Source organism: Apis dorsata, unplaced genomic scaffold (assembly GCF_000469605.1).
Source record: "Apis dorsata unplaced genomic scaffold, Apis dorsata 1.3 scaffold_172, whole genome shotgun sequence".
In the NCBI taxonomy this organism is placed as follows: domain Eukaryota; kingdom Metazoa; phylum Arthropoda; class Insecta; order Hymenoptera; family Apidae; genus Apis; species Apis dorsata.
This window is the reverse complement of record NW_006263460.1, coordinates 513,327-528,363: the sequence shown is the minus strand read 5'-3', so window position 1 is coordinate 528,363 and position 15,037 is coordinate 513,327. Positions and strand designations below refer to the sequence as shown.

At 22.8% G+C, this 15,037-nt stretch overlaps 2 protein-coding genes across 2 annotated transcripts in view; one reads left to right on the top strand and one right to left on the bottom strand.

Annotated features, from left to right (window-relative positions):
- Window positions 1–580: 580 nt before the first annotated feature.
- Window positions 581–3,555, top strand: LOC102680980 (probable cytochrome P450 6a13). Its single transcript, XM_006614202.2, has 5 exons — window positions 581–1,048; window positions 1,674–2,199; window positions 2,390–2,611; window positions 2,847–3,098; window positions 3,234–3,555. Exons 1-5 carry the CDS (start codon window positions 713–715, stop codon window positions 3,398–3,400), a joined length of 1,503 nt encoding a protein of 500 aa, XP_006614265.1. The 5' UTR covers window positions 581–712; the 3' UTR covers window positions 3,401–3,555.
- Window positions 3,556–5,157: 1,602 nt separating this feature from the next.
- LOC102681329 (cytochrome P450 6a8-like) overlaps window positions 5,158–15,037 on the bottom strand; it is a 32,312-nt gene continuing 22,432 nt past the window's right edge. The window contains exons 11-12 of the mRNA XM_031509754.1: window positions 5,544–5,559; window positions 5,158–5,359 (exon numbers count right to left, since the gene is read on the bottom strand). Coding sequence (XP_031365614.1) covers window positions 5,190–5,359; window positions 5,544–5,559 — 186 coding nt within the window. The 3' untranslated portion in view covers window positions 5,158–5,189. The remainder of the gene's footprint in view (window positions 5,360–5,543; window positions 5,560–15,037) is intronic.

Here is a 15,037-nt window from a genome sequence, read left to right as displayed (position 1 = left end):
TTTTATTATCGAGATAATGATTCACTAAAAAATTTTGTTTAAATTTAGACAGTTTGATATAGATATGAAATCTCTGACTGTAACTTCTGATAAAATGTACCATTATATCATTTATCTATAATATCGATTATGTAATGTTAAAAAAATTATTAATTTTAAATTAGAAAATTTATCTTAATTAAGATTTTATAAATTATTAATTTATAGTTAAAGTTACTAAATTACTATTCAAAGTCAAATCAAATAAATATAAAGATAAATCCTGATTAAAAAACGAAAATAAGTTAAAATTTATTTTAATAATCAAAATCTATATATTTTTGTAAATTCTAAAAACAATTTTTACGAGTAGACTATAACTTTAAAAATTAATGTAATAACAAAATATCATTATCAGTATATATAATATATAAAAAATTATCAGTATATATAATATATAATAGTATATAGAATAATTAATGTCATTATTTGCTTTTTCTTCGAGAAAATGCAAAATCATGCAAAATGATGCATCGTTATTGCGACGTAAAAATCTAAAAATTGAATCATTCACATAAATATATAATAGTATGAGAAATTTAATCAATCTGAAGCTTCGTCGTCGGTTCAAGTTGAGAACATCAATTGTACTCTCATCTCGTCATTCCACATTGCAACAGACGAGTGAACACCTACTTTAAAACCGGATTTTCGTTTCATCTATATCATCGACATGCTCGATTATTTTCAAATATTAACCGCATTCGTCGCGGTTTTTCTCGCTTTATATTATTACTTCACGTCGAAATTTGATTTTTGGAGAAATCGTGGCGTGATTGGACCCAGACCTATACCATTTTTTGGAAACGCTAAAGATGTTCTGCTAAGAAAAATTGGAATTGGCAGCTTCATAACGGAACTCTATAAGAGATACGACAACGAGGCAATGTTCGGGATATTCATCAGCAGATCGCCTAATCTCGTTTTGCGTGATCTTGATCTCATCAAGGATGTTTTAATTAAAGATTTCTCTATATTTGATAATCGAGGATTAAATATTTCCGAACGAGTACGTATACTTTTTTTTATCTGCGATTCTGTTTTTCTTAACTCTTCGCGTACTTTCGAAATATTTAAAAGAAAGTTAAAGTTTAAAGTTTTATCAATTTCTTATGATAAAAGACAGTTAAATATATCTGTCACAATTAATATATTTCGCAATAATAATTAATATTTATTTAGAGAATTATATATTTTCTTATTAATTTTTATTAATTATACAAAGCTCTATTGTGCATGAAGATTATTCAGAAAGAAAGATAGCAACTTAAGAAAAAATAATCTTCTGATAAATGTATATAATTCATTAGAAATTTACTTTAATTTTTATGAATTTTCGAGTAATTTTTTTGGAGTAATTTTTTTTAGTCTTGATAAAAAATTACTCGGCAAATATATATATATACATAACATTTTATTTTATAATATCTATCTGTTAATATATTTTAATAATTTATCTATTATTAACTTTGCAAAAAATAAACATCAATAATCACTTTCAAAAAATACATTCACCGATAATCGAATTGAATGAGTTATTTTACGTTTCCCATATATATATAAAATATATATATTAAAATAATAAATTTTTATATTCCTTAAAATGTTATCAGTTTAATTTCAAATTATCACAGGTCGAGCCTTTCTCAGTAAATTTGTTCAGTGTAGACGCTACAAGATGGCGACCATTAAGAATGAGATTGTCACCGGTATTTACTTCTGGTAAACTGAAGGAAATGTTTCCGTTGATATTGGAATGCGCTGAACACTTGGAACAATGTTTAGAGGATGTTGTGAAAAGAGGAGGTCCTGTGGATTGTTTCGAAATACCAGCGAGATACACCACAGATGTTATCGGAAGTTGCGCTTTTGGAATCAATATGAACGCGTTATCAGACGAGCGTAGTGAATTCCGTAGAATGGGGAAAAATATCTTTAATCAAAATATAATCAAATTTGTAAGGAATTTTCTTCGAGATTTCTTTCCACGTTTCTATAATTTACTTGGCTTCGTATTACCGTATACGGAATCAACTGTATTCATGACCAAGCTAATCAAGGGAACGATCAAATATAGGGAAGAGAATAATATCGTGAGACCAGATTTTGTAAATTTATTGATGGAATTGAAGAAGCATCCGGAAAAATTAAAGAATATTAGTAAATAAAATAATTCTGATTTTAAATTTATATTTAAATCTATATTTTTATCTCGAAAAACAAATTGATAAAATTTGTGGTCGAATCATTTTACAAATTGAATTCATAGTAACATAGAATTTAAATAGAATTTGAAAAAAGATTATAAATCTCTTGAAGGTATCTATAATTTTATATCGAAATTTTACAGAAATAACGGATACTTTACTTGCTGCGCAAGCTTCCGTTTTCTTCGCGGCTGGATTTGAAACATCGTCGACGACAATGGCACACGCTCTTTACGAAATGGCTCTGAATCCTAATATACAAGATAAACTACGAAAAGAAATGAAAGAATTCCATGCCAAAAATAATGGGAATCTGAAATACGAGGATATCAAAGAAATGAAATATTTGGACAAAGTATTTAAAGGTATATTATATTTAATGATTAAATTCATTTCCAATATAACGATATATAAGTAATATTTCACACGATTTTGCAAATAAGTAAATATATTATTATTATGTAATAATTAAAATAATTAAAATATCTGCAAAGATTAACAATCACAATTGAAATAAGATAACAATTGCTATTTTAAGACAATATTATTAAGATATTAATTATTAAGATAAAATTATATTTATATTCTTCTTTTTAACAGAAACACTTAGAAAGTATCCACCAGGAATGCTTCTAAGACGAAAATGCAACTCTAATTATACCTTCTATGATACAAAAATATCGATACCTGCTGGAACTTCTGTAATTATTCCTTTGTATGCAATTCAAACAGATCCAAAATTCTATGAAAATCCAGATGTGTTTGATCCTGAAAGATTTAACGAGGATGCAGTAGCTGCAAGGCATCCAATGACCTATCTACCATTTGGTGATGGACCAAGGAATTGCATTGGTAAAGAAAAATACCAAAATATTTTGTGTGTGTGTGATTACGATATAATGAATAATTATCAGTCTTATTTAGATTTAAAATAGTATTTTTTTTATATATTAATGAATTTAATTAATGATTAAATTATCGTTTCAGGAGCACGGTTTGCCGTTTATCAAACAAAAGTTGGATTGATAAAAATGTTACAAAATTTCAGAGTAAATGTTTGCGAAAAGACGATGATTCCTTATGTAAAGAAGATAAATTCACTTACATTGGCACCTAGAGATGGAATTTTCTTGAAGATAGAAAAAATTGACTAAAGTAAAAGCAAAAATAAATTGGCGAGAAAAAATAAATATAAAAAAACTTGAAAACATACTCAAATATTTTTTATATAACAGATTTATAAAAAATATTCTATATTGTTGTTATTATTATTTCTGTAATTGTAAATATTAATGAAATATTATTTATTAATCTATGGAAATTTATGGAAATATGCAAATATTATATATTTATTTGATGTAGTCTTCAAATCAAATAAACTTGGACAAAAATTATTTTATTTATTATTCAAAGATATATATATAAAACATAAATAAATTTTAATTTTATAGTAATTAGTAATTAGTAATTTTATAATAAAATTTTATTAGATAATAGCTAGAATGATATATATACATACATAAATACATTGTGAAATATATAATTAGTTAATATTGAAATTAATTTGTTGTTGTTATATGTTTAGAAAGCCAATTATAAATATTAAAATAAACATAAATACATGATATAAAAAAATATTGATAGAGATTTCGTTTGGTTATGAATTTTTCCTTAATGAAATGAGATAATTTGGCTTTAGCAATAGGGCAACGATAACAACTTTATCTTGCTTTATCTAATCCAAACTTTTACTTGTTTTTTTAACTTTATTTAAATTAATTAATAAATAAATTAATTAATTAATTATCAATTGGCATTTTTCTATATTAATTTTTGTATTTGCTTGGCCTTGGATCATTAATATCCTTAATAGATTTCTATCTATCCTTAATAGATTTCTTTCTAATATATATATACACATATACATATACATATATATATTTATATAAACATCATATTGCTTGTTTCCATTCATTGATATTAGAAATAGGCAATTGATTTACATGACTTATATATACTTTTATATATATTTTTTCTCCTCAATTCTTTTCAATATGAAATTGTAATTAAATTTTATTATGATTCCATTAATAAATTTTTGTTTATATTGTTCAAATAACATTTATCGGTAATTTTTTAAATCGTATATCAAGTATGACGTTACATCTCTTATAGGCGTATCTAATTAACCTAATTCGGTATCTAATTAATTTCGATAAAAATTCATCCTGTTTATTCAATTCGATGTAGTTTCATGAATATTTTTTATAACATCATAATTCTATAGCTCTGCTTTATATTCCTTTCATATTTTCCGTTTGATTTGTAATTGAAGAATATATGTTTTTGAGTAAATCCTTATAATATAATCGTGCACATTTATTAAAAATTAATTTTTTGAAAAATATTGTTGACTTTTTTAAAAACACACTCGAAATCGTTTTCGAAATTGTAATGTTTTTAATAATATTACTTAATAAATAATATATTATATTATAAGTTGGTCATTATTTTAATTAAATCCTAGAATATATTTAAATTAATATAATAACAATATTAACGATATTTAAATTAAAATTAATTAACTCGAATTCTAGATAGAAAGATAAACAGTTAAGATAGATAATATAGCAAATTCTGTTTTGAATCGTTATAAAAAAATTATTTTATTTTTATAAAATATTAAAAATATAATCTCATAATAAATAAATAATAATTATATATACACAATAATTTAAATTTAAATAATATTACGCGTATATAATTTATAATTAACAAAATAATATTTAAATGATATAATATTGTATAAGTCATTTATTTCTCATTTATTTCTCTTATTCAAGTCTTAAAAATTAATATGCGTATTATCTCTTTTTACAGAAAAACTATTTGGTCAAAGTAATTGAAACTAAAATTTGTTGTTTATATAAAAATATAATACAACTAACTTTCTACTTTCGTTATTTTTAAATATATCCCTCCTTTGGGACCTAATAGAAATAAATTTGGATCGAATTGATAGGGAATCATAGTTTTCTCGCAAACTTCCACTTTGTAATTACGAAGAATCATAATTAAACCGAGTTTGACTTGATAATTAGCAAAGCGTGCACCTAGAAAACAAAAATTAAATAAATTTTTATCACTTGGAACTCATTTTTTCTGAATTTAATGGTTGAAATTTAGTGAATATATAGTAAAATTTTTTTTTAATAAATAATATTTTTAATATATTTTTTTTTTTATTTTTGAAACGAATATAAAGAAGATTAGAATTAGAAATTGAATAAAAGGTACCGATGCAATTTCTTGGTCCATTGCTAAAGGCTAAATAATTCATGGGATGACGATTATTAATAGCATCTTCGGTGAAATTTTCCGGATTGAAATCGTCAGGATTTGGATAAATGTTGGCATCACGATGAATCGGGAATGCAGGAATCCATATCATTGTACCTTTCGATATAGTAACATTCGTGTTTTTGAAAGTGTAATCAGAAACTGATCTTCTTGGTATTAAAGTTCCTGGTGGATATTTCCTTAATGTTTCTGTAAAAATAAATTACAAATACTTTATTTTAATTTATTAATACTTTAAAATATTGTTTAAATATTAAAATATTGTTAAGGATAGCATTAATATAATAATAAAAAAATAATAACAGAGAATTTTGATTCCTTTAATTATTTTTTAAGTAAAAATCATTCTTATTTGTCATTTTGTATATGTACATGCATATAAATTGTATACGTGACAAAATTTAATAAAATCTAAATATGATCTCGAGAACGAAATTACTCGTTATATATCTGAAAATCAATTACAGCTACCTTTAAACACTTTGTCCAAGTATTTCATCTCTTTAATATTCTCGTATATTAACTCTTTCTTGTATTTATCGTAATGTTCCCGAATCTCTTCCCTCAGCTTGTCTTGTATTTTCTGATTTTGTGCTAATTCGTAAAGCGTATTACTAATCGTCGACGCTCCAGTTTCAAAACCAGCAGCGAAGAAAACGTATGCTTGCGCAGTTAGGAAAGCATCGGTCAATTCTACGAATTTATAATTCATTTTGTATAAGTTTATATTCACTTATACACTATGTATCATTCGAAAAATGTTGCGTAGTTTAGTAAGTTTATAGGTGAAAATTATAGTTTATAGTTATAAGATTATTACCGATATCGCTCAAGTTTTCTGGTTCATCGCGAAGTTTCATCAACATATCGATAAAGTCGGGCCTGAACACGTTATTCTCTTTCCTGTACTTCATGGTATCCGTGACGATCTTGATGAAAAACGGAGTAACTTCCTTTTCAGGTATAAGAGGACCCAAGAAATCATAGAACGCTGGCATGGTCATTTTGAATTTCAATCGTATTATAGAGTTCCAAGTAGGTTCAAAGATTTTTTTACCAGCTTCTCGAAATTCGCTCTCCTCGTTCGACATAGCGTTCATGTTGATTCCGAAGGCGCACGAACCGATCACGTCTGTCGTGTATTTTGCTGCTACCTCGCGAAAATCGACGGGCTCTTGTTGCGCTGCAAGCTCGTCCAGATATTTTTCAAAATGGTGGCCACATTCGAGAATCAGGTTGAACATTTCTTTCAATTTTTTCAATGTGAACATCGGGGACAGTTTCGATCTCAACGGACGCCATCTTTTTGGCTCCAGGTTGAAAAGATGCTGCGACAATGGTTCTACCTGTGAACAAAATTTATCGTACAATTGAAATTTCCAATTTTTTTATATAATCAATCATTTTTGAGAAATCAATACATATATACATTACACAATTTGTCGTTGTTTTTATTTAAATTGATTAAGTGATTAATCAATTTTTAATTGATAAAGTGATAAAATCTCTACCTTTTCATGAACATTAAATCCTCGATCTGCGAATTTCGAAAAATCCCTGATCAATACATCCTTGATTAGTTCCGGATCTTTTAGAAATAGAATAGGATTTCGTCCCATGTACAATCCGACCATAGACTCGTTTGTATACGTATCGTAGATGTTTTTAATAAACATAGGTGTTGAAATTCTTGATAATATGATGTCCATAATGTTTCCAAATAGGAATTTTGGCTTTGGTCCAGGGACTCCACGATTTTTCCAAAAATTGAAAGCCGATATGAAATAATAATAGAAAGCCAAAAGCGACACGATGATTCCGCATAAGATTTCAATATAGGCCATTATTTTCTCACGTTCCTTTTTTTAATCACTGCGTTAAAATGTTAATATATTTTTAAACGGTCGATTCTAGAAATTAAAATAAATACAAAGCTTGGTATTATTATTCGATATAATGTTTAAAGAATGAACTAAGGAAAATCAAGGGAACTAAGAATTAAAGAAAATTTCGCGTACAATCAATGTAATCTTATTTTTCGTTCGTAGCAACATTCAATTTTTAAGGGATAAAATCATCCTTTGAAAAAAAAATTAGAATTTTCTTTAAAAAAAAAAAATACTTTAAACATAATCCGCATTGTGTCATTGACAAATTTTTCTTTAAAAATTCAAATTAGTTTTTCGAAGAGAAAAAAGGAAGAAAGAATTGTAACAATATATAATAAATAAATAAATAAAGTATAAAGTAATATCAATGAATTGGACAAGCGAATAGAAATTTGAAATGGATTAAAAAATATATTTCTAATAATTATAATAGACATTGACTTACAAACTTTTTATCTATCCTCGTACAACTTTTTGATATATAAATTACACTTCACGCTTCGCTAATATAATTCACACTTCATTGATACATACATTTCTTATAAAATGTTCTTCTATGTAATGTAATGATTTTCTTATTTCCTCTTTCTTATATATTGTGCATATATCTCGATTGATGTTTTTTATGAAGTTCAATTTGTTTTAAAAATAACATATTCTTTCAATCTTCTATATCTTCATTTCGAAGTTTATTTCCTTGTGCAGTTCAGATTTAATTTAAAATAATTTAATGACGTATGAAGTACATAACCAATATCAATCGATTCTCTGAATTCTCGGCTTACGTAGAATAATATTTTCACTTTGTTTAACATGACACATTAATTATGATTTTGCTTCTGAATTTTCTATACATCTGAAGAATTTAGAAAAAATAATATATAAAATATAGAAAAATATAGACTTCACACTCATTTGATGCATGTAAAAATATTTACATATATATATATATATATTTATATTTTGAAGATATCATTTAATTTATAGGTATCATCATTCAATAGGTAATCAATTTCTTTTATATAAATCTTGGTTCCCTAATTTCGATATTATCTACATGATTTTCTTATAAGTTAACGATTGCACAAATTTCTTATATTTTATTTGAAATATATTCTTTTGCAAATTAAAAAATTATCTACTGTTATTAATCGTTATCGATACTTTTTTTGTTACTTGTTTTTATTAATTAATTATTAAGAAAATATATAAAATACATCATGATAATATCTTTCTGGATATTTGTTAATATTTTAACAATGAATGGAGCTAGCTCACCTTTTTTTTTTTTGTTAAAAATATTTATGTTTACTTGATTTGTTGAAATATCATTAATAAATACATTTTTTTAAATAATAATTATTATTTTTATATTTATTTACGTAATTAGATAAATCATGACATCAAACTTGTTATCGTTAATTTTTTCACAATATATCAATTACTTACTTTTTAATCTAAAATTTTTAATTTGGAATTAAATTGTACGTAATTTCATAGAAGTTTTCATAGAACTTTATCACGAAATTTTTATAAAATATAATATTTACAAAAGAATTCGAATATATAATAATGTATGCTTAATTTTAACTTTAAAAAGATATTTTACAGATATGTATAATTTGTTCAATTAATTTTATATAATAAAATAATATTAAAAATTAAATAACACTACAGCATATTTTTCGTTTTACAAAAATATTTAAACATTTAATAAATTTAATAAATTTATGGTAAAAAATAAAAATTTTTTTATGAAAATTTAATATTGATCATGATATTCCATATCATGTTTCAAGCAATTAAGGTAATAAAGATAAAAATTATTTTTTATTAATAATGCATTCCATATTTTATTTCTAATTTTAAACGAATTCATAATTTTTTTTCAATGCATATTGTTATTTTTTATTGTTATTTTTTTTATTCATTCAGTGGTTTAATTTTTCATATAATAATAATGTTAATAATAATAATAATAATGTTTCATATAATAATAATAGAAAACTCATGATCTTAATATAATAATTCCTAATATTCTTATTAATTAAAAATACATTTTTCTTATATTTTTTAAACGATAAATTAATAGATTTTTCATTTTTTTTTTTGAGTATTTATATACATTATTGTAAAAATATGCATTATAATAATTTATTATATGAAAAGATGAATCTGCCCTGTAATAAAGAAGAAAAAGCAATGTGCAATACAAAATATTAATAATGGTTGACATCACGAATTAAATTTATTAACAATTTCAAAGTTTATTAACCTTGATATAAACGGCTCCGTTGATAAACAGAGATTCGACATAATAAGGAAATATGCTATAGAACAATATGGAAACTTGTAAGCCAAGAAAACAATAGATAATATATCATGGAATAAAACAAAAAGATATACATGTTTTTATTACAATTAGTTGCACAAATAACATTTACATACAACCATAAAGAAGATATAAATAAATATATTTCATATAATTATCATATTTTATAATTTTCCTCATCACATGTCGTAGATATATAAGAGGAAAATTTAATGATGTAATTAATTTATTTTTAAAATAATTTCAAATACAGATTTGTTAATATGTTATTAAAATGATCTCTCTTTGTAACATATTTGAACGCTATGATAACATATAGAATAAATAAAGCTAATCACAATAAAATAAACTATAATTATATAATAATTATTGATAATTCAGAATCAATATTTATTATATTTGATAGATTAATGCAAAATATCAAACATTTTTCTTAAATCTTAAATATTAATAAAAAATATATTTTACTAAAACGTGATTAAGCTTTTAAACATCATTTTGCAAAGATATAAATTGCACGTGTACTTCCTGCATTTCGAAAATTTGATTATTGACATATTGTCTACAAATTTTATCATTCTATTATATTATTTATTATCAATAGGAATTACAAAAAGAAATAACATATGTAATAAAATTTAAAATTAGAATTTAAAAAATTATATTTAAAAAAATATAAATTTTATTATTATTTAGTTATTCTCTTCTTATTTAATATTTAATCTAATTGCGATTAAATCAATCTTAAAGAAAACTATGATTCTCTATGAATTTTGTACACATACATGCATTTTGCAGATTCCAAAAAGAGAAATAATTTTGAAAATAACAAAAAGTAAAAATGTAATTTTTTTACGAATTATTCTTTTATAAATTCTTCTTCTATTCTTCTGTAAATTCCATGTTCAATATAATATAATTTAATTTATCTATCATTAATTAATTACACAAATTCTTTAAATCTTTTTCTATGATTAATAAAAATGTTATAATGATTAATAAAAATAACAACAATAAATAAATTACAACAATTTCTTATGATGATTTATTAACGACAAATTAATAAGCAACCTTATATCTATTTTTTTTTATTTAAAAAATTTGACTTTACAATAAATAATCCTGTAAAAATAATATATTCAATTTATGAAAGCGATATCAAATTAAAAATATATATTTTTTTTTCTTTTCCTTCGATAATTTTGATAATCTTTAAATAAAAATATATACATATAAAAACAATAGAAAAATATATATATAATAATACATATCGATACAATTTCTTAGTTCGTCGCTAAATGACAAATAGTGCATTTTATATTAGATATCGAGCTTCAATTGCTTCTTGAATGAAATTTTCAATTAAACTTGTCAGCCTCTGGATAAATATAAGGATCACGATAATCGTATATACATTAATTCTAAATGTGTATTCGAAAATTGATTTTCTTTTTACTTTATTGGTGGATATTTCGTTGTTTTTCTGCGAAAATAAATTAAATGACATATTTTTCAGCAACAGCATATGATGTTGAATTTGAACATTAATTTCATTATATAATAATTTTTGCAAAATTTAAAGAAAAGAAAATTAGCACAATGTAATATATATATAGTCTATTATTATATTATATTAGTCTATTATTATTTAAAAACAATCTTATATCAAACTTACATTGCTCATATCGATTAACTATTTTTTTTATAAAATAATCGTGCATGCGACACAACGAAAAACAAATTAGTCTTGATAATCTATCATATTACATGCATTGTGATAAATTTTGATAAATTTTTATTTATTTTAATAATATTTCGACTTAATAATCAATTAAGTTAAATATAAAAATTATTATCTTTCAAAGTGTTTTGTCAAAGTATTCCAAGTATTTTTTTAATATTTTAATACTTCGATTCCCCATTGTGTTTGACACTATATTCTCGTGCCTCGCTTAATTCATTTTCAATATTCATTGAATATTCTAATTCATGCGTAAAAAGCATTGCTTATATTTATTGATAAACGATTATTTTCGAAGAGAAGAAAATAAAAAAATTGCTTACGCAATTATAGATAGTGTCTTTGTTAAATCAAAAGTAAATAATTCAATTGTATTAATTATAAAATCAAACCATTCCAACTTCTGATATTTTATTTTTCTTTATATTTTTCCTTCACATTATTCTTATAAAATATCCCATAAAATTTGTTACGTTTAATAAATACTAATTTTTAATAAATACTAATTTTAATAAATACTAATTTTACTATAAACTTATCGATATCTTTGTCACAAAATTCCATGTTGATAAAGTCAACCTTGTATTCCTTTTTTCCATAATTTATGGTGTTCGTGACAATTTTGATGAAAAATGTAGGTAGAAATTTCATGTTGGCCGTGTTATAATCCAACAACAAATGATACAATTTCGATCTCTATTGTTTCGAGTTTTTCGAGACGTATTATATTTTCTAAAAACCCATGCCAAACTTTGTTTATCGACTTGATTAACATTAGCTCTCTCTTCGAAGCGCTCATTTCCAATCATATCCGTTTATTCGCGTTTATTCGTATATTTCGCGTTATCTCCCGAATATAAATGAGCTCTTTCTTTTCGGCTTTACTTTGATTACTTTTTTTTCGAACATTCGAGAATTAGATATATCTTTTAATCTTTCGGATGAGAACAATATGAGTTTTGTTGCGAGGACGCCATCTTGTTGGTTCCAAATCGAGAAGATATATCGATATTTGTTTCATCTGTGTAGACACATACAATTTATATTGTTATAATAGAATAATACAAACACAGATAATGTACGTTTTATCTTTATTACAGGAAAGCTTACATTTATAATATAGGATTATGAATGTATTTTTTTTGTTCTATCATATTCTTGATCTTATTATCAATTTTTGAATTTTTCAGAATGAGAGTAGATGATCTTCTCTCCTATTATTGAGTTGTTTATAAATATATCATAAAACTTCTTTAGATATATAGATATAAATTTCAATTGGATTTTCAAGAGCATGAAATCCGTAAAGGAAAATGTCGGTTTTTGTCCAACAACTGCAGAATTTTTTCAAAAATTGAAGATAAATGTATAGATAATAATAAAAAACCAAAACCAATGCAATGAGGCTTCATAGAATTGCAAAATAAATTATTAATAATTGATAAAGGGTTCTAAGAATAAATAAAAGTTGTGTTGATTACACTATATTTTTGTTATTCAATGTTTAAATTTTTAATTTGAATATCAAAGTTTAATTTCGCAAGAATAATATTATTCGAAATGATTTATTATATTAATATGTTGTTGAAGTGGAGAATTAAAATTAAAAATAGAAAAATTTATGATTAAATGCAGGAATGAATCATGATGAATCATGATGAAAAAAATATTCGTCATATTTTAAATAATGGTTTGATTATTGAATTGAGATAATTAAAAAATTTGTGGATATTCACATATATTTCATAATAATGTTTGCATATTTTATCTGTTTTTAAAAAAAATAAAAAAGATGTAATCATAGAATGATCTTATGACGCTCGTTAAATTTGTTATCAAGAAAACGCACATGAATTTTCGAAAATATTATTTATTAAATTCTATATTTCTACGTAGAACATTCTATATCTTATTATTCCTATTTCAAACACTGATCTATTGAAATTCTACTAAGTTATTGATAAATATTTCGATAAGATTTCAAAAATGAGAAAATACTTATCATATTTTTTATTCTTATTTTATAATCTGACAAAATTTCTATGTATTAATATTACATATTTCTATATATTATATTATATTATATTAATATTATATTTTTATATATTAATATTATAAATTTCTATATGTGATGTAATAAATAATTACAAAAGTAAATATGACTTGATAAATAGATTATGTAATATTTGAATTAGATATATTAATCTTTATTACATATTATTATATAATATATATATATTTTTTATCATTTAAATTCATTAAAAATATAAATTGTGAATTAATAAATTAAATTCATTTTAATATATATATATTTTCTCGTTGTTTTGCATTGCTTAATACAAATTTGTAATTTTTCACAATATTTAACTTTTTATTTTAAAAGTCAATATATTAAAAAAATTATAAAACGTAATAAAAAAATACAAAATAATTTAAAATTTTAAAAAAGTAATTATATTTATGTATTGTTATTTATTGTTTAATAAAATAATTGTTTTATGTTACATTCAAATTATGTGAAATGTTATGTCGTATATTTTATTTTATAAAGACTTACTATTTTATAAAAACTTACTTTTTATAATTGTATTATAATTTGTTATATCGAAATCATATAAGACATATCAACGTACAATATTATCAATGTATTTTATAAAAATTACAAAATATATTTTTCTTATTTTTTTTTCTCTTTCTATATATATAATTATAATGTTAATTATATAAGTTTAGTAATAATTAGTATATTATATTATAATTATTAGTATTATATAGTTTATGTAATAATTATACGAAATAGACTTATAGTGATTTATACTTATTTTTCGAAAAAGATTTTTTTCTAAGAACTTTCTAGCAAATACAAAACGAAATGAAAAATACAAACATTCGTTTTAATATTAATTATGCGAATTAATATCTCCCAATTAGATTGTAAAAATATTTTTTGTTGAACATTTTTTTTTAAAAATATCTCTTTCCAAAACTAAACATTAAAATATAAATAAAATATAATAAAATATTAATAGCATAAAAATATTAAAAAATATTAAAAAACATAAAAATTAAGATAAATATGTTAATAATTATGTTAATAAATATATTAATAATTAAACTTTCGTTATTTTCAACTCTATTTTTCCTCCTTTCGGTATCATCAAGATATTTCGCGGTTCGGATTTATACGGTATCAACGTTTTCGCGCAAACTTCAACTTTATGATCACGCAGAATCGTGATAAGACCCACCTTGCTTTGATAATGCGCAAAACGAGCACCTGAAAATAATTTTAAAACAATAGGATATTAATATTAATTAATTATTAAAGTTTATGAAATTGTCGGAAATGCATTTAATTTGCATATAAATATTACAAATTATGTATCATCTGACGAGATATATAATCAATAATAATAAAAATAAGAAAATTGTTCGATTTAATGTGGATAGATTAAAAAACATACCGATA